The 20,757-nt window shown below is 36.9% G+C and overlaps 1 protein-coding gene across 4 annotated transcripts in view; it reads right to left on the reverse strand.

Annotated features, from left to right (window-relative positions):
* LOC150076271 (uncharacterized) overlaps window positions 1-20,757 on the reverse strand; it is a 695,145-nt gene that overhangs the window by 336,671 nt on the left and 337,717 nt on the right. For all 4 annotated transcript variants that reach the window (XM_090388135.1, XM_090388136.1, XM_090388134.1 and 1 more), the window contains exon 5: window positions 7,554-7,643. In XM_090388135.1, coding sequence (XP_090244261.1) covers window positions 7,554-7,643 — 90 coding nt within the window. The remainder of the gene's footprint in view (window positions 1-7,553; window positions 7,644-20,757) is intronic.

Below are 20,757 nucleotides of genomic sequence, written 5' to 3' on the forward strand. Positions count from 1 at the left end.
CCCACCCAGCTAGCCCGGTCGGCTTAGAATGAGTTGGTGTATAAGTACATATCATCCTAAATTTTATACCTTTCTTTTATTTTCATTACTGTATTTTTATTCTGAATTTTGCTTGAAGCTCATGGTTGGCAATAGGTTGAGGGCCCTTTTGCTAATATTTTGAACAACTATATACTAGAAAGTATATAGCTATTCAAATAATGTTGCAATGATGCTGAATGAAAAAAAAAAAAAAAAAAGTAAGGGAATGTTATCTAGATTCTATAAACGGTAAGAGTTAAATATATTAATATTTAGAAAATTATTATTTTTTTTAATGGTGATCCCAAACACAAAAGGTATATGGTGAAGATAAAAAGCAAAACTATACTTTCCAGGTATACTAAACATATATTAGAGTTGTTGTTTGTTATTTGGTTTTTAGGAGCATTAGCCACTAAGGCCATATTGCTCCAGGATATGCGGTGGTCATTCCCTGACCTTTCCGCATCCTCCATATTTGGTGGTGACGGGCTCGAACCCCGGTATAATCAAGAAACGTGTGCTACGCACTGCTGCTCCTTCCCACCTGGCTACGGAGGCGCCCCATATATTAGAGACTCCTTGGAATACTGTAAGGCTGTATTCTGAAATTATGCCTGTATTCTAATTTTTTGGATTAAGTAGCTAAAAAGAAGTATTGGTTGTCTATAACTGCATAAAGAACCTATATCATACATATTAGAATCTTTTAGTGTGGCTGAATTTCTGCATCCACAGCAATAGGAAGTTATCACAACCTGTTTGTATTTCTCTTGTATATGATGGTAGAAAATTGAAAAGTAAGTAACTTCGGTAATAGCTTTGCCAATAAATGAAATCTCATGGGAAGGAAAGTTGTATAAATAAGAAGAGGAGAGTGATAAGAGTAGGACAACAACTTGGAATGTGAGAATGATGGGGGGGGGGATTGTAAAAATTAAGAAGGGAGATGGATAGTGGCAAATTGGATGCGGTAGAGTTATGTGAGACTAGATGGGAGGGGAGTAGGAACTTTAAAAGTCAGGATTTAAGGGTTATATTTTGATGAAGAAAAAAGAAATGGGGTTGCAATAGTGTTACATAAAGAAGTAATGGATGGAGAGACTGAATATTAGGATAATGATGGATAAAATGAAAATCTAATGAAAATGAAAACCTAATTAAATGAAAGTAGTAGTAGTAGTAGTAGTAGCAGTGGCATTTGATGCAAGAAAGCAAGTGTATGAGCTTATGCAGCATCAGGCAAAAAAAAAAAAAAAATCACACCATTCCCTCCAAATGCCTGTCCAGTTCCTCCTTAAATTTATTCAACCTATCAACTTCCACAACGACAGATGGAAGTTTGTTCCAGCAATTAACCACCCACTGGCTAAAGGCAAATTTCCGCACATCTAATCTACATCTGTCTTTTCTTAATTTGAATTTATGTCCCCTTAGGTTCGTAATCTGAACAAGTGGAAGGATTCTATCAGAATTCAGCGTGCTCAACCCATTCAAGGCCTTATACACCTCAGGAAAGTCTAATGAAAATGATAGAAGAAAATCTAGAAATAGTTGTAATGCAGGTATATATGCTAACAAACAAATCATGATGAAGAGGAAATTGAATAGATGGAATTATGAGAGAGTAGAAGGAATAATTAATAGAGAGAAAAATAAATTGTCATCTGGTAATAATGGGAGATTTGAATGCAGTAATGGAAAGGAAAGGAATGGGAATTATGCAGAAGAATTTAGGAGAGAGGAGAAAAAGGTGGTTGAATATGGGAGGAAAAAGAAACAAATGATGGCAAATATATGGTTTTAGAATCATAAAAGGAGGTGTTATACTTGGAAAATGTTAGGGAATGCAGAATGATATCAAATAGAATATAATGTGGTAAGAGAAAAGTATAGGAATCATATGAAAAACTGTCATGCATATCCAGGACTTGGTATTAGCAGAGACTTTATATGCAATTATAGATATAAGAATAAAGTTTAAGAGAAATGAGATGGCAAAAAAATTATAACATATGGGATATGGAAAGGGTAAAAGGTACTGATGAGAAAAATACTGCAAATAAAACTGAAAAGAAATTGAGAATACAGTTTAAAGTGAAAATATGGATTAGAAATGTTAAACAATAAATAATATTATTGAGGTCGCAAGAAAGAAAGAGGATATAGGAAAGGAACTAGAGCTAAAAGAAACTATGATTAATGATGGAAATTATAAAGGAAATGGATGGAACATGAAGATAAATGTGGACAAACACAGCAAAGGAAAAAAAGATATACACAAAGAGGATATCTCAAACTACTATATAACAGTAATTTGAGAAGATATGAAGCTAGAGAATAACAAAGTGAACAGTGTAGGATAATAGAGAATAAAAAAAAGGGGGTGGTATGATTTAATGTTTGAAAGAACAAAATTTTAAATAATGAATTTTATGATCAATGAGAGAATGCAAATGCAACTGATCAAGATAGAGAGATATTAAAAGATAAGGATGGTATACTGAATAGATGGATTAAATATAGATAATTTATACATGAGAGATGGAAAAGAGGATAAGGCTAAGATTGAGAATGAAGGCAGAAATAATGAGGAAATACTGAGTCTGTGAAAATTGAAACAGAGGTTACAGATACATCAAAGGGAATGAAGAAGGGAAAAGCAACTGGAATCAATGGCAATCCAAAGGAAAAAGCTGAAGCAATGGAAATGCTGGATTAAGAGAACTAACCAAAATATTAATGCATATATATATGAAAAGGGAAAATGACCAGAGGATTTTATCGTTACCATCATGATTCCAAAAGAGAAGAAAAAGAAGACAATCAAATGTAAGGATTTCAGAACAATTATTTTTATAAATGTAATATTGAGGATAATGAAGAAAAGACTGAGGGAAATGACAGGAGAGAATGTGCATACTGGGAAAAAAAATTCAATGGGAATAATTAGAAATTTGATGGAAAGAAATACAGAAATGAATAAGAATGCTTGTTCTTTCACAGATTTGAAAAAGTATTTGATATAATATGAGAGAAAGAGAGAGAGAGAGAGAGAGAGAGAGAGAGAGAGAGAGAGAGAGAGAGAGAGAGAGAGAGAGAGAGAGAGAGAGTTTACAAAAGCAAAAGCCCTTCCCTTTACCCTTGATGGTAGTTAAATCTTTAAGTAAATCCCATATCAGAACACTGTGATCACTGTATCCCAGTAGTTCCTTTATCTGCAAATTCTTAATGCATGAATAAACACTGCTGATAATCAGATCAAGAGTATTACTCCCTCTGGTTGCCTCTTGAGCATGTTGTTATGGAAACCAATCCTCCAATAAGTCCACAAAAGTCTTACTAGCAAGCGACTGATCAATCTATAAGTTCCAGTCAATATCTGGAAAGTTAAAATCCCTCAATTATAAGACATTCTGATTAGCATTAGTAGAGGCATATGATGCAAGAAAGCAAGCTTATGCAGCGTCAGCCAAAAAAAAAAAAAAAAAAAAAAAAAAAAAACCACCCCTGTCCAGCTGAGCCTTAAATTTATTTAGGCTATCAACTTCCGCAACAAGGGATGGAAGTCTGTTCCACCAACCAACTACCCGCTGGCTAAAGGCAAATTTCAGCACATCTATCTTTCCTAAATTTGAATTTATGCCCTCTCAGGTGATTATTCTGAGCAAGAGGAAGTATCCCATCGGCACTGACCATGCTCAAACCATTCACAGCTTTATACACCTCTATCAGATCACCTCGCCAGTGCCTAGTCTCCAGAAACTAATTTGCAAAACTTAAGCCTTTCTTCGTAAGAGCAACCCATTGTTCCATTCACTAATCTTGTTGCCCATCCTCTGTACTCGTTCCAGCAGCTCTACATCCTTCTTGAAATGAGGCCTCCAGACCTGTATACAGTACTCAAGGTGTGGCCTGACCATTGCCTTATACAAGGGAATAAACACCTCCTTATCCCTGCTAGAAAAATTCCTGTATATCATTGACAAGACACCATGAGCTACTCTTGCAGACCATCTGCACTACTCAAAAAACTTCATATCTGCTTGCACAATCACCCCTAGGTCCTTTTCGTTCTCTACTACTGTCAGTGTAGTACCAAAGAGTTCATACGTTGCTCTGGGGTTACTGTTTTCCATATGTAGTACTTTACATTTGTCAATGTTAAACTTCATTTGCCACCTCTCAGCCCATCTGCTCAACCTTTCCAGATCCTGTTGCTGCAGCATAGCATCAGTAGTGTCCTTAACAACCCTGCCAAACTTTGTATCGTCTGCAAACTTGGAAATTAAGCTTGATATACCACAATCAATATCATTTATAAATACAGAAAACAATAATGGTCCCAATACTGAACCCTGAGGGACTCCACTAATAACATTAGTCCATGATGAGCAGTGTCCATTGATTACCACTCTCTGTCTTCTCCCCCTCAACTGTCCCTTTATCCATAGCAGCAATTTGCCTCCGATGCCACACTGCTCCAATTTGTGCAGCAGTCTTCCACGTGCAACAGTATCAAAAGCCTTTCTAAGATCCAAATATATAATATCAAAGTTATTCCCGGTATCCAGTTCTTTTGTGACTGCATCATAGTATCCAATCAAATTGGTCAGGGACACCATGCTGTGTCCGAGCTATAACTGAAGTCTTGTCTAGATGATCCTGCAGTATTAGTATTAGTATTAGTATTAGTAACGGCCGTCTGGTGCAAGAAAGCCTATGGCTTATGCTGCACCAGCCAAAAAAAAAAAAAGAAAAAATCCGAACAAAACAATGATAAAAAGATAAAACGATGAAATTCAAGGATCTTCTGCTCATAGCTTTCAGGCATCTTTTGGGCAAGTCTGGTGCGTGTACGTATGCTCAGTCCATTCCGCTTCATGAACCTGAAGCACCAATTGTGTCATCCTTTGAAAACAGTAACTTCTTTTTCATCAGCAATTCTTCTTGCCTCATGCTGAACCATCTTTGTGGACACTGGAATTCCAATTGCCCTTTGCTCTACAATCCATATCTTCAATTCCCTCTCTAAATCAGGCCATTTTGTTGACTTGCCTCTCATGGCTTTCTTCTGCCGTGGCGTTTTCAGTAGGGTTTCTTCTTCTCATAACCAGTCTCGGATTGTTTTCTCAGTTGGAGGAGGACCAAACTTACGTTCAGCAGCACGATTTCCATTCACTTTTGCAAACTGGATCACTTTTAACTTGAATTCAGCACTGTACGAAAATCTTTTCTGAGCCATTTCTGGGCAGAATGTGGCAAAACGTAACCTAATATACTGGTAACAAGTGCGAAACAATGAGCGCAAAGACAACAAGCACGAAAAAGCGGGAAATGCAAGTAAAAAAATCTACAACCACTGTATAAGACGCACCCAGTTTTTAGACCCCAAATTTTTCGAAAAAAGGTGCGTCTTATACGTGGGGAAATATGGTACTTGTTCCACTATGCCTCCCAGCACCTTGCTTTCCAGGCTGCTGCTCATTTTAATATAATAGAAGCAGTGCAAGAATCACTTTCACCTCTGCCTGTGGCCACTGTTAACCTTGTAGTCTGTGTATCCCCCCCACCAAGCTAGCAGTTTTTCAGCCCATCTAATACTGTCTCGATAGCATCAGCAAATATTCTTGCACTCTTTCTATTTAAGTGTACCCCATCCCTGTAGAAGTAGTCTCTCCTGTTAGCAAGCACAGACAATGCTGAAAAAAATTCTACCCCATGAGCCTTGCACAATCTCTCCAGGGCAGAACTGATTGACAAGGCTCTCATCGTATATTCCCTCCTATCGTGTCTGGGCAGAATTGCAGACACTTTCAAATTCAACCCTAACTTGCGACTTTTTTTTCAACATTGACCTGTACTTGTTAATTAAATCTGCAGATCTTTTACTCTTAATGTTATTAGTGCCAACGTGTACAACAATATCACCTTTTGTGCCCCTTAAAAGATGATATCTGCTCTACAACGTCAACTTTTGGCAGACATACCGTAGTCCTGTTCCACCTATCCTTTTTGCCCAATATATTCCCTGTCTCCCTGACAATAGAGACTCCAAAATTAACTAGTTCCTATGAGACCAGTGCATTATGCATTGGAGTGTGCCGCTATGTTGCCTGATGCACAGGAGTGAGCTCTGGCACTGAGTTGGGCAGCTGAGAGTGCTATTTGGGCCCTTCATATTAATTCCTTTGAGGGCATCTACCCTACGCCTCAAACTCTCATAGATGCCCATCAGAATGCTGCATTGGTGCCTAGTTTCTTGACACTCCAGACACCTAGCATACACACAAAGACATCCTCCTTGGCTAGATCATGTCCTGTTCCAGAAATGTATGCAACATTTCACATTTTGCACATTTTTTGAGACTATGATGCATTGGAGAATCGCCATCTTCATTTCTCCCCCGAGCCACAGCACTCCTGCTAAACTGTGTGCGTTGCTTCACAGCTCTAGTCTGGGTCATGATTTCCATTTAAATACAATTTAATTAATGAAATTTAATAAGATTAATAAAGTTTATTGATTAGTTGATAATACGCTACTAAGCTAACAGATTCCTAATACCGTGCTATGTATTATGTTATCTAGTTTTATGTTACACCTTATTCTATCAGTTCGAGTTATATGTTACTTATTTCGTATCAACTACTACAATGGCGGAAGTTCAACAATATTGGCTTTAACACCTGTACGAGTGACGAGTCATAACTTACAAAAATCACTGGTTAAATTTAAAAAATAAGCTAATGAACACTACTAAGCCTATTTAATACCTTTGTAGAACATAATGTAGTATGTTATTTAACAAAGAATAAGGTAAAAATATCAAAACTTCTTATTTATTTTCAGCAGCCGAAAATCCATCATCTGTTCTCCTCTGCAACCTCCTACTTCTTGGAACATTTAAAAAAGTAAATAACTTAAAACAGTTTTAATGAATATCCATTACTCTTCCTATCTCTAATGCTCTTTTAGTCAAAGAGTGCAATGATGCTAATCGCAATTATTTTTAAAACTAGAAATTTAATGAAACAATGTATTGCTATCTTGCTTCAGATTTTGTCTTCCGTTTTCATCAGAAGTGTCACCCCGGTATATATTTACCTTGATTTTACCTATATCACGAAAAATCTAGAATACTGAGTCACAATAAGCACATATGAGTGCATTAATAATATAAACTAATGTACCATATGTGAAAGTCAATAATCGGCCAATTTGCTTATTGGTGCATACCTAATTAGGATATAATCAAAAGAAAGGTGATGATAGGGGGGAAGGTAGAGAATTGGAATGCTGAGTGATTTGACTGATATCATGGACTGAGGATGGGACAAAGAGAGATAAAGATGTAAATGAGTCCTGGCTGTCAAGGACTTGCCACATGGCAGAGAAAATGATGATACTGAAAAATTAATGAACCATAAAAATGTAGTCATTATGTAAGTGCATCAGAAATTTTCCATAAATACATATAATTAAATTATTTCAAGAATTAAAAGAAACAAAAAAAGTCAACAAAACTTACAGGTCTTTTTTCTTCTTCTTCCTGAGACTTCTTAGAATACTGTAAGCTGTATTCTGAAACACCAGTATGCTCATAATTTGGATTAGGTAGCTAAAAAGAAGTATTCAATAATTTAAGTTATAATAATAAAATATTTTTTTGTGTTTGACTATCTGTGGCTATGGAAAAATCAAATATAAAAATTAATTAAAAAACATAATATAATTTCTTGCATGCACCGACCAAGTGAAAAGAACTTTAATACTAAGTGAAAGAGTACACACAGGAAAACATAAAATGGAAACTGACACAAGGCACAGATATTCAAGCGATAGCATTTATTAAATTTAGAACAAACAAAGGACACAACAATAGTAGTTTTTGGGTACTGTATGTAACCTTTATCAACTAACTGAGCACTGGAAAGCAGTGGTTTTTTATGCGTGTGGTTGACCTTCAAGAACATAAGCATGCAAGGTCACGGAGGAGGGGGAGTTGGGAGGATGTGTAAAGGGTGACGAGGGAGAGGAAGAGAGCGGTCAAGAGAGGGGGAAGGAGAGGATGAGGTTAGTGACTGCTGCAGTAGGCAGCTACAGAGCTTGTGGACTATGAGAAGCTCAAAGATTGGATGCATGTGGGTGTCGCGGTCCCTATTGATTTTTTTCTGGTGATGCTGATGTGTGCCAATTCTAACAAATGATCAATGGCAGATTTTGAATTTTGTGAGAAGCCTATGATTTTAGTGTTGTTGGGTGTGATGTCTCTCCTGCCAACAGTGTGCCACTAGCACTGAATGAGCAAAGTCAGCTCTAGTGATAAAGATGTAGTGGTCCCTCAGACAGTCTTTCAAATGACAGATGGTTTCCCCAATGTAGCTTCTTGCATCACAGTCCTGGCAGGGTATGCAGTAAATTATCTGCTTCACTTCAGAGGTGGAATCAGTGCTTTAAGAGGGAGAGTGGATTGCAGTTTCTTTCTGGGTGTTTGAACTATGCAGATGCTGTAGCTATGAAGGATTCTGGATGTGCTGTGTGATAATGTAGGGTAAAATGAGATGCGGGCAATGCCTGCAAAACTGGAAGTGTCAGATTGATGGATGTCGGATGAAGAGTATACGGTGTTGTGAAAACATGATGTGCACAGTTCCCAGTAATTGAGGGTCTGTTCGGGATTGGTTGCATTTGCTGAGGTCAGATCTGACCCTATGTATTTCATCGTGTATGTCGGTTTCATTGGAGCAATGTATCCAAGCCCTGTTCATTGACGAATAGGTAATGCTGTGCAATGGTGTGAAAGAAATGGTAGTTGGTGTATCTGCCATGTGGATTTCTGATAGACTGATGTTGTGACCTGTGAACATTCTCTCTTTAACCAAGCATATAAAAAAAGAAAACACTAAGGTTAATTGACTTCCTCTGGGAACAATTGTGAAACTCCCTATTTAGCTCATTCGCAACCATTATCATCAACAAGGTTGCCATCACAGGGGAAAACATGAGAACTCAGCAAATCTTCAAGCAACAAAGACTCATCACAGAACAGAAAACCAGGAGCCACCAGAGTTACAGCTGCCACACCAATAATGATTCATTTGTTCTAAATTTAAGCCGCCAGTCCTTGCTGCAGGAGCAGCTAGACACTTTAAAGCTCAGTCCAAAATTTATCTTCACCCAACAAATTCTCATCATACAGACTATTTTAGCAGTTGAAGCTAGTTTATCGGGACTTCCCAATAAACCAAACCTCACTAAGGAGCAAATTCGTCACCTGAAACAAATCTGGGAAAAACCCTGACATTATTATTGTACCTGCAGATAAAGGACACGTGACTGTCATTGTGGATAAACAGAACTACCAAGGAAAAGCTTTTGAACACCTTGGGGATCACACAACATATGAGACGTACACCCACCATCCCCCGAATGTTCTTGAAAACAAGGTGAACTATCTTCTGAGGAATGTTTCAACCAGGCAAAAATCAGCAAAGAACAATACCAGAACCTTCATGCCACTGGCTGCAACTGAGGCTGCTTCTACAGTCTACCAAATAGCCATACACTGGACATCCCCCAGCAACCCATAATTTCGGGCACAGGCACCCCTACCCATGAACTGCCATGCTTCAGTTCAAATCTCATTAAACTGCCAGGGGGAAAGGTTGATGACACTGTAGAGCGAATATCATCTTTTAAGGGCACAAAAGGTGATATAGTTGTACACGTTGGCACTAATAATATTAAGAGTAGGAGACCGGCAGAATTACTTAACAAGTACAGGTCACTGCTGAACAAAAGCCGAGAATTAGGGTTGAATTTGAAAGTGTCTGCAATTCTGCCCAGACACGATAGGAGGGAGTATATGATGAGAGCCTTGTCGATCAATTCGGCCCTGGAAAGATTGTGCAAGGCTCAAGGGGTAGAATTTTTTTCAGCCTGGACTGTACTTGTTAACAGGAGAGATTGCTTCTACAGGGATGGGATACACTTAAATAGAAAGGGTGCAAGAATATTTGCTGATGCTATCGAGGCAGTGTTAGGTGGGTCGGAAAACTGCTAGCTTGGGGGGAGACAAAGACCAATAGATTGACAGTAGCCACTGGCAGAGGTGAAAGAGATTCTTGCACTGCTTCTATTAGAATGAGCAGAAGCCTGAAAAACAAGATGCAGGGTATTTCAGAGACTGCTGGGAGCCATTGCGGTACAAGTAAACACATGGGTTGTGTTAGGGTAGCTAAGAATAGAAACAGGTGCAGGTATACTTGTGTGTACACCAATGCTAGGAGTTTAGTAAATAAATTTGATGAATTTGAGGTATTGCTCAAAACATCAAAGGCAGATATTGTTGGGATATCAGAGACGTGGTGTCACACAGATATAAGGGATGCAGAACTGCAATTTGGGGAGTACAACGTCTACAGAAAGGATAGACAGGATAGGAAGGGGGGAGGGGTTATGCTATTAGTTAAGAAACACATAAAAACCAAGGAAGTGAAGCCAGTCGACATCGCTGGACAGTGCAGTGTCGAGTCAGTTTGGTGTGACATAAGCATTGGGAGATCAAAATTGAGAGTAGGAGTGTGCTATAGGCCTAATGACTCTGATGAGTATAATAAGGAACTGTACAGGGAAATAGAGTGGGCCAGTAAATCAGAGAGTCTTATAATGGGAGATTTTAATTTCCCAGATATTGACTGGAATTTGGGGGGCTGGTTACTCACGCACTAGCAGGGCTTTTGTGGATTTATTGGATGATTGTTTTCTACATCAGCATGTTCGGGAGGCAACTAGAGGGAGTAATACTCTTGATTTGATTATCAGCAGTGATTCTTCATGCATTAAGAATCTGCAGGTAAATGAACCACTAGGTGGCAGTGATCACAGTGTGCTGAAGTGGGATTTACTCAAAGAGGTAACTACCATTAGGGGTAAAGGGAAAGGTTATTGCTTCCGTAAAGGCGACTACGATAGACTGAGACAGTATTTAAATTCTATACAGTGGGACCAACTGATGATGTTACCAACAGCAAATTCAAAATGGGAAGCATTCAAACAACTTATCTTGGAAGCTACTAGGCTTTACATACCAACTAAGAATATTGTTCAAGGTTTAGGCCAAAATGGATGTCAGATGAACTAATGAGGCATATGGCAGAGAAGAAAAATGCATGGGATACTTACAAATTAACACATGACACAGAAGCCTATGATAGATACAAGTTGATATGCAACCAAGTTACAAAGGAGGTTAGGCAGGCGAAGGCAGATTACGAGAAATCCTTGGCAAGGGATGCAAAGAAAAACAGCAAAGAGTTCTTTACTTATGTAAACTCTAGAAGAAAGGGGATGAATCAGATTGGTCCACTTGATATTGATGGGTCAACTGTTGATGATCCTGCTCAGGTAGCTAACAAACTAAATGAATATTTTGCATCGACATTCACACATGAGGAGTTATTCAGCAAGGAGAATGCCAGAGGTGTATTCAACTCTAGCAGTAAGCTACAGAATCTTGAAATAACTGGGAGTAAAGTGGAGGAGAAACTGTTGAAGATAAACACAAGAAAGGCACCCGGGGTGGATGGGATCTATCCAGTTATATTAAAGGAGGCAGCAAAGGAAGTAAGCAAACCCTTAGCCATAATTATGAGAGCTTCCTTGGACTCAGGGGAGGTACCCATAGACTGGAAATGTGCAAATGTGACCCCAATTCACAAAGGAAGATCAAAGGCTGACACAAGTAATTATAGACCTGTGAGCTTAACTTCTGTTCCAGGAAAATAATTGGAGGCACTGGTTAAAGAAGCACTGCAGGATCATTTAGACAAGACTTCAGTTATAGCTCAGACACAGCATGGTTTTGTTAAGGGGAAGTCTTGCCTGACCAACTTGATTGGATACTATGATGCAGTCACAAAAGAACTGGATGCAGGGAATAACTTTGATATTATATACTTGGATCTTAGAAAGGCTTTTGATACTGTTGCACATGGAAGACTGCTACACAAATTGGAGCAGTGTGACATTGGAGGCAAATTGCTGCTATGGATAAAGGGGTGGTTGAGGGGGAGAAGACAGAGAGTGGTAATCAATGGACACTGCTCATCGTGGACTAATGTTATTAGTGGAGTCCCTCAGAGCTCAGTGTTGGGTCCATTATTGTTTTCTGTATTTATAAATGATATTGATGATGGTATATCAAGCTTAATGTCCAAGTTTGCAGACGATACAAAGGTTGGCAGGGTTGTTAAGGACACTACTGATGCTATGCTGCTGCAACAGGATCTAGAAAGGTTGAGCAGATGGGCTGAGATGTGGCAAATGAAGTTTAACATTGACAAATGTAAAGTACTACATATGGGAAACAGCAACCCCAGAGCAATGTATCAACTCTGTGGTACTACACTGACAGTGGTAGAGAATGAAAAGGACCTGGGGGTTATTGTGCAGGCAGATATGAAGTTCTCTGAGCAGTGCAGACGGGCTGCAAGAGTAGCTCATGGTGTCTTGTCAATGATATACAGGAATTTTTCTAGTAGGGATAAGGAGGTGATTATTCCCTTGTATAAGGCAATGGTCAGGCCACACCTTGAGTACTGTATACAGGCCTGGAGGCCTCATTTCAAGAAGGACGTAGAACTGCTGGAACGAGTACAGAGAAGGGCAACAAGATTAGTGAATGGAACAAAGGGTTGCTCTTACGAAGAAAGGCTTAAGTTTTGCAAATTACAGTGTCTGGAGACTAGGCACCAGCGAGGTGATCTGATAGAGGTGTATAAAGCGTTGAATGGTTTGAGCATGCTCAATGCCGATGGGATTCTTAATCTTGCTCAGAATAATTACCTGAGAGGGCATAAATTCAGATTGAGGAAAGACAGATGTAGGATAGATGTGCGGAAATTTGCCTTTAGCCAGCGGGTAGTTGGTTGGTAGAACGGACTTCCATCCCTTGTTGTGGAAGTTGATAGCGTAAATAAATTTAAGGCTCGGCTGGACAGGTGTTTCGAACGAACGGAGGGGTGAAATGGAAGTGTTTTTTTTTTTTTTTTTTTTTTTGGCCGATGCTGCATAAGCTTGCTTTCTTGCATCATATGCCTCTACTAATGCTAATATCTCTTTAGAAAAGTATTGTTTATTCAAAAGTAGTTCAGTGCCAGGATAACGTCTTGAAAAGTACAGTTAATTAGCAATAAAGTTTATGAACTGGTGCAGTCCATGAAGTTTATTGCTAAGTAAAAAGAACACAAAGTGAAGGAGCTCAAAAATGGTTTTACTTTTTATTCAAAGTAATCAACTTTATGGAATGCACTTATTAGCAATTCTAAAAGTTTCTGAAAAGAGTCAGTGAAGGCATTCAAATGTTGTTAAGTTTGGCAGTTATGTTTTTCCTTATGCTATCAATATCCTGAAATCGCTTTCCTTTGAGGACAGTTTCGACCGTGGGAGAAAGAAGTCTGGTTCTAATTTTGCAGAAAGGTGGATGGCTGATCTGTAAAATGTTGTTTTGCCAGAAATTACTTCACAACAATTGGGGAACAGGTGGTGGTATTGTCACACAACAAGAACCTGCTGCCTTTCTCTTGAAATTGTAGACTCACCCAGGAAATGTGTTTCAATAGTCTTTGAAGCACATGTATATAGAATGCAGCAATAACCCTCTCTCCTTCATATACAAATTCCTTGTGGATCACACCTTGTTTGTTGAAAAACATGATCAGCATAGTTTTGATCTTGGACTTCTGTAAACAACTTTATGGGCCTTAATGATGATTTTTTAAGTCCACTGCATGCTTTGAAGCTTCATCTCTGGGTCTTATCGAAACACCCAACACACATTTCCAATGATAATGAAGTCAAGGAAATTGAACTGTTTTTACAAATCTGGATAAAGCCTTCACATGATGCTCTCCATTGCTTCTTTTCATCCAGGAGGCAGTGTGGCACAAATTTTGCACAGTCCCTTTTTCCTGAATCCTCATGCAGAATTTGAGGAAACATTTTATTAACTTCCAACTTAATAGCCATCATCCTGAGGGGTTAAATGATGACCTCTTGCCACAATTTAACAAACACTTACTGCTTATACCATTCAAACACACTGGTAAGACTTAAAGTTTCATCACCATAAACAGATTTTAATATTTCAATCTCTGTTGCTGAGGCGCCTCTGTAGCCAGGTGGGAAGGAGCAGCAGTGCGTAGCACCCGCTTCTTGATTAGACCGGGGTTCGAGCCCGTCACCACCAAATACGGAGGATGCGGAAAGGTCAGGGAATGACCACCGCATATCCCGGAGCAATATGGCCTTAGTTGCTAATTCTCCTAAAAACCAAATAACAAAAACTCTGTTGCTGATTTTCCCAGCAACAGAATTAAAGCTAAATTTGATAGTCGTTCATTGTTCTACTGCAAATCTTGACACGGAATGTTAATGCCACTAATGAAACTGGTTGTTACTTGCAGCCTGTCAGTCTTCGTCCAGTGGATGGTTGGTTGTTGGAATTAGCTACCACCTTTTTTGTGGAAGTGGGCAGTTTTAATAAATTGAAAGAAGAATTATACAAAAACTATGAAGGGGATGGACAGGTGATGCCGGAAGTTTTTTTTTTTTTTTTTTTTGGCCGATGCTTTATAAGCTTGCTTTCTTGCATCATTTGCCACTGTTAATACTAATACTATTAAAATAAAATGAAAAAACTACTACAAAAGTAAAGACAGTTATTTATAGATCACTGATTTGAAAGCATATTGTTTTTATCAGAAATCTGTATCATATAAAATTTTAGTAATCCATGTATTCAGAAATATAGAAGAGTAAATGTAACTTATTGTAACTTTGCACTAAAAACATTAAACATTCTTTTCATGAATTAATATGAAAATTCAAATACACATCAAAAATATGATGTGTATTCAAGTTGCATTGGATTTCTACATCTATAGGCTTATATCCCCCCCCCCCCCAAAAAAAACAAACAAGTGAGCTACTTTCTTTGATTTGGGTGCATATTTTTTTTCCATGAGAAAATAAAAGAAATTAGTAAAAGTTAAATACAGTCGAACTTGGTTATAACAAGCATCAAGGGGCCAACAAAATTTCCTCATTATAACCACTACTCACTATATCAGTGACAATGGAGATGGGAGAAACCATTGGAGCCATTAGACAATGAACACTTTATAAGAGTGATGAGTTAAATTTACTTCCTACTTTTTTTAATTCTCAAAAACTTGATAAAAAAATAGATTCAAAAAACAAAAGAAATATTAGAGAGAAAAAAATAATAAGTATATAATATACTTATATTATTACATAATATCAGTGCTTTTTTGGGATGGTACGCAATGGTACTATGTACCGGCACCTTTATTAACAGTGAAGTGTGACATTTGGATGCAGTGCACTTTGAAATTTGTAATATTCCGTAATTTTTTTTTTACATGTTTACTTATTATTCAAATAAGCTTAAAATTATTTAACTAAATTTGCATTTTTTACTGTCTATTGTTAAGATATTTCTATATAAAACTGTATACCCATTTTTATAATTCTAAATTACTCAGTCAGACCTCTGTTTAACAAAGTCCTTTTATAGCGAATTATTTTGACTTCCCCTTAGAAGTTACATTTAAAATACTTTCAGTTGAGCAAAGAAAATTTTCATATGGCGAATGGATTAGGAGTGAATTAACTCGGTACACACTTTTCGCATTTCTGGCCTTAAGGCAATTAGTCCTGCTGCGCGAATTAAGAGAACTAAAGCATTCTACAACTTAGTGGTACCTGGTAAAACCTATCTGACCACCTGTCCCTCATGCGGAGGAGTCGCGCTAGTCAAGAGTGAACAGATCAAGGTATATTCCCAATGGGCTCTGACCCATCTTCTACTGCAGTGGTGTCCAACCTTTTCCCGTACAGTGGCCATATATTAAAAAAACTTCAAAGAAAATATTCGAAAATTTTATTAAATACAATACACAATTACATTTACTGAACAAAACAGTTAATGAGAATTTTTTTTTATAAATAATAAAATTTAAAATGCTGTTTTAGTTCACTTTTCTCGTGGGTGTAGGTTGGACACCTCTGTGAATCAACTGTAAGCATCCTGTTCGGGAATTAGAAAAGTGATTTTCTTCTACACCTACAAATAACCATCTGTTGTTTTGCGGAAGTGTGTTATCCACATTTTGCCGTTAATTTTCCCTATCTCTGTTTACATAGTCACAGTACCTGAATATCCGAATGACACTGACATTTTGGACAGTTTCAAAAAAAAGAAAAGAAAAGAAAAAAATTCAAATTTAAGAACTAGTGACAATACCGATGAAGAGAGAAGGAAAACGAGGACAACGAAGGTATTAAAACCTTCTAAACATGAATTGCTGTAATTTGGTGAAAGCGAAGTTAGAAAATTGTCAATTAGGCTACAGTTAAATGAAAGGGATGCAATTCATGGAATTCGGGGATACCTAATTGATAAGGTTTCGGAAGAATTGAAGAATTTGATGAACTCTCTGAGTACGATACCAATTTGATTGAATGAATGTAAACCAAGATTTTCACAAATGAAACTGATTGCCAGCCCAACCAGCCCTTCGTTGATGACAAAAACAGTTTCTTCACTACTGTTTCTTAAAATTGTAGGCCCACCGTTGACCCGCTTCGATCCAGCCAAATATGTTGATTTGTGGCTGCTTCGGACAACTGACAACTTCATTCAACAACTGACACACAAAGAGGAAGAAAAGAAGTTGGCATAGGACAGGGGTCGGCAACTTGTGGCTCGCGAGCTGCATGCAGCTCTTTTAACACGTAACTGTGGTTCTTTAACTTTACAGCTCATATGAAGAACAATTTGAAAAGGAGTTAAAAGGACTTAAAAATCAAGGACATGTGGAGTACAAATAAAATGCCTTAAAATTTGAAATTGAGGATTTGAATTCTATACAAATGGACAGCGATAGATGAGTTTAATATATATTAAATGATAGATGATTACCGGACCCATATATAAATTTGAAAATATGCATTTGGACTTCTCTCAGATTTTGGTTTGACGTATTTCTGCGAGTAAATATTTTTGAACATGGACTATATTAAAAATAAATCAAGAAACCATCGTCTGAACAATGCAAGCATGTTTAAAGCTCAGCATGTTTAATTACGACATACTCGCATGATGTTGAGAGACTCGCTCAAGAAGTTCATCAGTAAAAGTCACGTTAATTTGTACCTAATTGGATTTTTGTTATGTTTTTTCAGTATTAATAAATAATATTTCAAAAAATATATATTTTTTAATAAACACCTTCCCACTTTATTCAATTTCTTAAACAACTCTTGCTTTCCTCCCTCCCCCCTGATTGAGCTGAGGTGCAGCTCTTTGGATTCTCTCTCTCATTTTTTTAATTAGATCAAAAATGGCTCTTCACTCAAAAAAGGTTGCCAACACCTGGCATAGGGTGTCGGATAAAGAACTGAATAAAAATTTGGAATATTCTACAAAATCTTTGTTATGAAATTAATTTTACTTATGTTATTATTTTTTATTTATTTTACTCACATTTTACTTATTTTTTTATATACTTGAATAATAAATTTATGCTTAATCAACTGTGTTAATATACTTAATTTGTTTTTCTTATTCTAAAAACATTACTACTAAAGTAACAATATCAGAAAAAAAAAATTAAGGTACTTTTCATATCCTTTTAATTTTCAATTTTTCCTGATAGCAAAGAATGAGTACTGGCACCTGTTTTTTTACAAAAAAAGCACTGTATAATATACTTATATAAGTAAATTAATAATAAGTAAATAATATACCTACATATTATTTGTATTAATATGCTTGTATAAACTACAATACACTTAATATTAGACAATTTATTTGTCTCTAATTTTAAAACCATAGACTTAATACTAAACACAATTTATTTCTCCATAATTAAAAAAATACTAATTAATAATAAACACAATTTTAACTTGTCTTTTTATTTATGAATCTTAAAATTATGTTTCTTTTAAAGATTACACTTTGATATTTCTCAAGTTTCCCTTTAAAACACTCAATGCGTTAAAAGCCTCATTTCCTTCAAAAAAATTGACTGGTGAGACAATTGCACCTTGAGCTTGGGAGATTGTCAGCACTGACTTTTATTCACTTTCACTAGTGATCATATAATCATCATAAGTATCGTCTTTGTTCAGCACAGCATCTATAGTGTCATTCTCTGTAGGAAGACTAGTTAACAAGTTGTCATCGACTCGTACAAATTCATTGATGTTATTATTAAAACCTACAATGTTGTTATGTAGCAAGCATTCGGATAATGGTAAATTGTTTTCTTCATTTCCATCACATTCATCTACGACTGAAATTTAATTTGAATTTAATTTTGATTTCTTGAAGCAATTCAATATAATTGTTGAAGTAACATTGTTCCATGCATCATTCAATAAATTTATAGCATCCAATATCGATACAGACTCATTAAGTTTCTGTTCTTTTTGACCAATTAGATGTAGAATTATAAATCTTTTATAAAATCCTTTCAAACGCTTGATTATACATATATCCATTGGTTGTAAAATTGATGTCGCATTGGGAGGCAGAAACACTAGCTTAATGTTGGACAAAATTTTTGAATCTGGGGATGTGAATGACTAACAATAACTATTGTTAGTTACCAATCTTCTTTTTGAATAGCTCCTTATTCCAATCATTTGCATATTGCCAAAAAATATCTGAAATTATCCAAGGTTTCTTGTTTGCAGTGTAATCCACAGGAAATTTCCTTACGTTTATGAAATGGTATTAACGATTTTTTATCAGTTCCTGTTTTCGCATATGAGCACTGTCAAGCGAGTCTGATTTTTCCTACCAACACATTTTCCCCCTTTGAATTTAAATGTATTGTCAGATGTCAAATTATAAAAAGGTCCTGTTTTGTCGGCATTGTAAAGGTCTTCATCATTGAAATCTTACCTAATTTCTGCCCAAACATAGTCAATCCATTAATTTGCTATTATTGGATCTGCCGATTGAGATTCTCCACTAATTTTTGCATAAACGATGTTATGTCGGTTTTTAAATCAATCCAGCCAACCGTTGTTACATACAAATCATCACGTCCAAATTGTTTAGCAAATTTTTCCGCTTGAGCCTTCAAGATCGGATCGTCTATTGCAAATAGAGCACTCCTTTGTGTAGTGAACCATTAAAGCAATGTTTCATCAATGTTTGTAACCTCACACTTTCTAAATTTTTTTTTTTTTGGTTATGTTCTTTTCCAGTGCTGATATGTAAACATGTTTATTCTTCCGCAATGTTGATACATTTGAGGAGGACAAAAAAAAAAAACTTTACACAGTTCAACATTTTTTGCACCACATTCTAACTCACGAATAATTTTTACTTTTTCACAAATCGAGAGACTTTCTTTTATTAGTAGACATGTTTCCAAAGGAAGGATTCTTTTCTAACTGATTTTACTTTAAAGTCATAGTAAAGTGATCTGCATACAAAATTATTAGAAGTCCAGAAATGCATACAAAGTCCTTAGAAGTTCCATTTCCAAAATTCTTAGAAGTCCCAAAATAAATTTATGGTTCAGTGAATACAAGACCATCTGTAAATAGGGTAATGCGACAAGTGGAACACCAATGCACTATTGTATAGTCCAGTCCTCGAAAGGACAAGGTCATAAACCAGCCGCTAATTCAATGCGATGGTCATAAAAGCTAAGTCACCCTTTTCATTTTCATCTATTCCAAGATTGGGTTTTTTTTGACTACTCGAGAAATTAAGAATGTTTGCACAGTTATCAAAATCTGTACGGTATATCTGTGTAGTATGCTTGTTATGAGTAGGTCATGGGGTCTTGTTAATGATATACAGGAATTTTGCAAGCAGGGATAAGAAGGTGATTGTCCCCTTGTATAAGGCCACACCTTGAGTACTGTGTACAGGTGTGGAAGCCTCATTTTAGGAAGAATGTAGAGTTGCTAGAATGAGTACAGAGAAGGGCAACAAGACTGGTGAGGGAAACAAAGGGGTGCTCTTACAAAGAAAGGCTTAAGTTCTGCAAATTGCAGCATCTGGAGACTAGGCACCTGCGAGAAGATCTTATTCAGAGGTATAAGGCCTTGAATGGATTGAGCAAGCTCAGTGCTGATAGGATTCTTCCTCTTGCTCAGATTAAGAACTGAGGGGGCATAGAGTCAAATTGAGGAAAGATAGCTGTCTAATAGATGTGCGGAAATTTGCCTTTAGCCAGCGGGTAGTTGACTGCTGGAAGAAACGTCCATCTCTCGCTGTAGAAGTTGATAGCTTTAAATAAATTCAATGCAGAACTAGACAAACATTTGGAATGAATGGATGGGTGAAATGGGAAGAGGGTTTTTTTGGCTGATGCTGTATAAGCTTGCTTTCTTTCATCGTATGCCTCTCTAATGCTAATAACAGTGAGAAATTGTATGGGAATACGCACAAATTAAAATCATTATGGCTTTTTGCTCATTACAGCCGTAATCTCGTTATTTGTATGCTCATTATAACCAAGTTTGACTGTAGTTATACAAATTTGTTAGCTATCTCGTGGACCTCACGTCTGCTTTTGGGGGGGGGGGATGCTGGTACACCATACCAAATTGGATTTGAGCAGAATAATTCAAAAACTGGTAAACTTCATAGAGGCTATGAAACTGAATTCTTTTACTGCACC

The sequence above is a fragment of the Mastigoproctus giganteus genome, chromosome 13 (genome assembly GCF_048544385.1).
Source record: "Mastigoproctus giganteus isolate SK-2022 chromosome 13, ASM4854438v1, whole genome shotgun sequence".
NCBI classification, from domain to species: Eukaryota; Metazoa; Arthropoda; class Arachnida; order Uropygi; family Thelyphonidae; genus Mastigoproctus; species Mastigoproctus giganteus.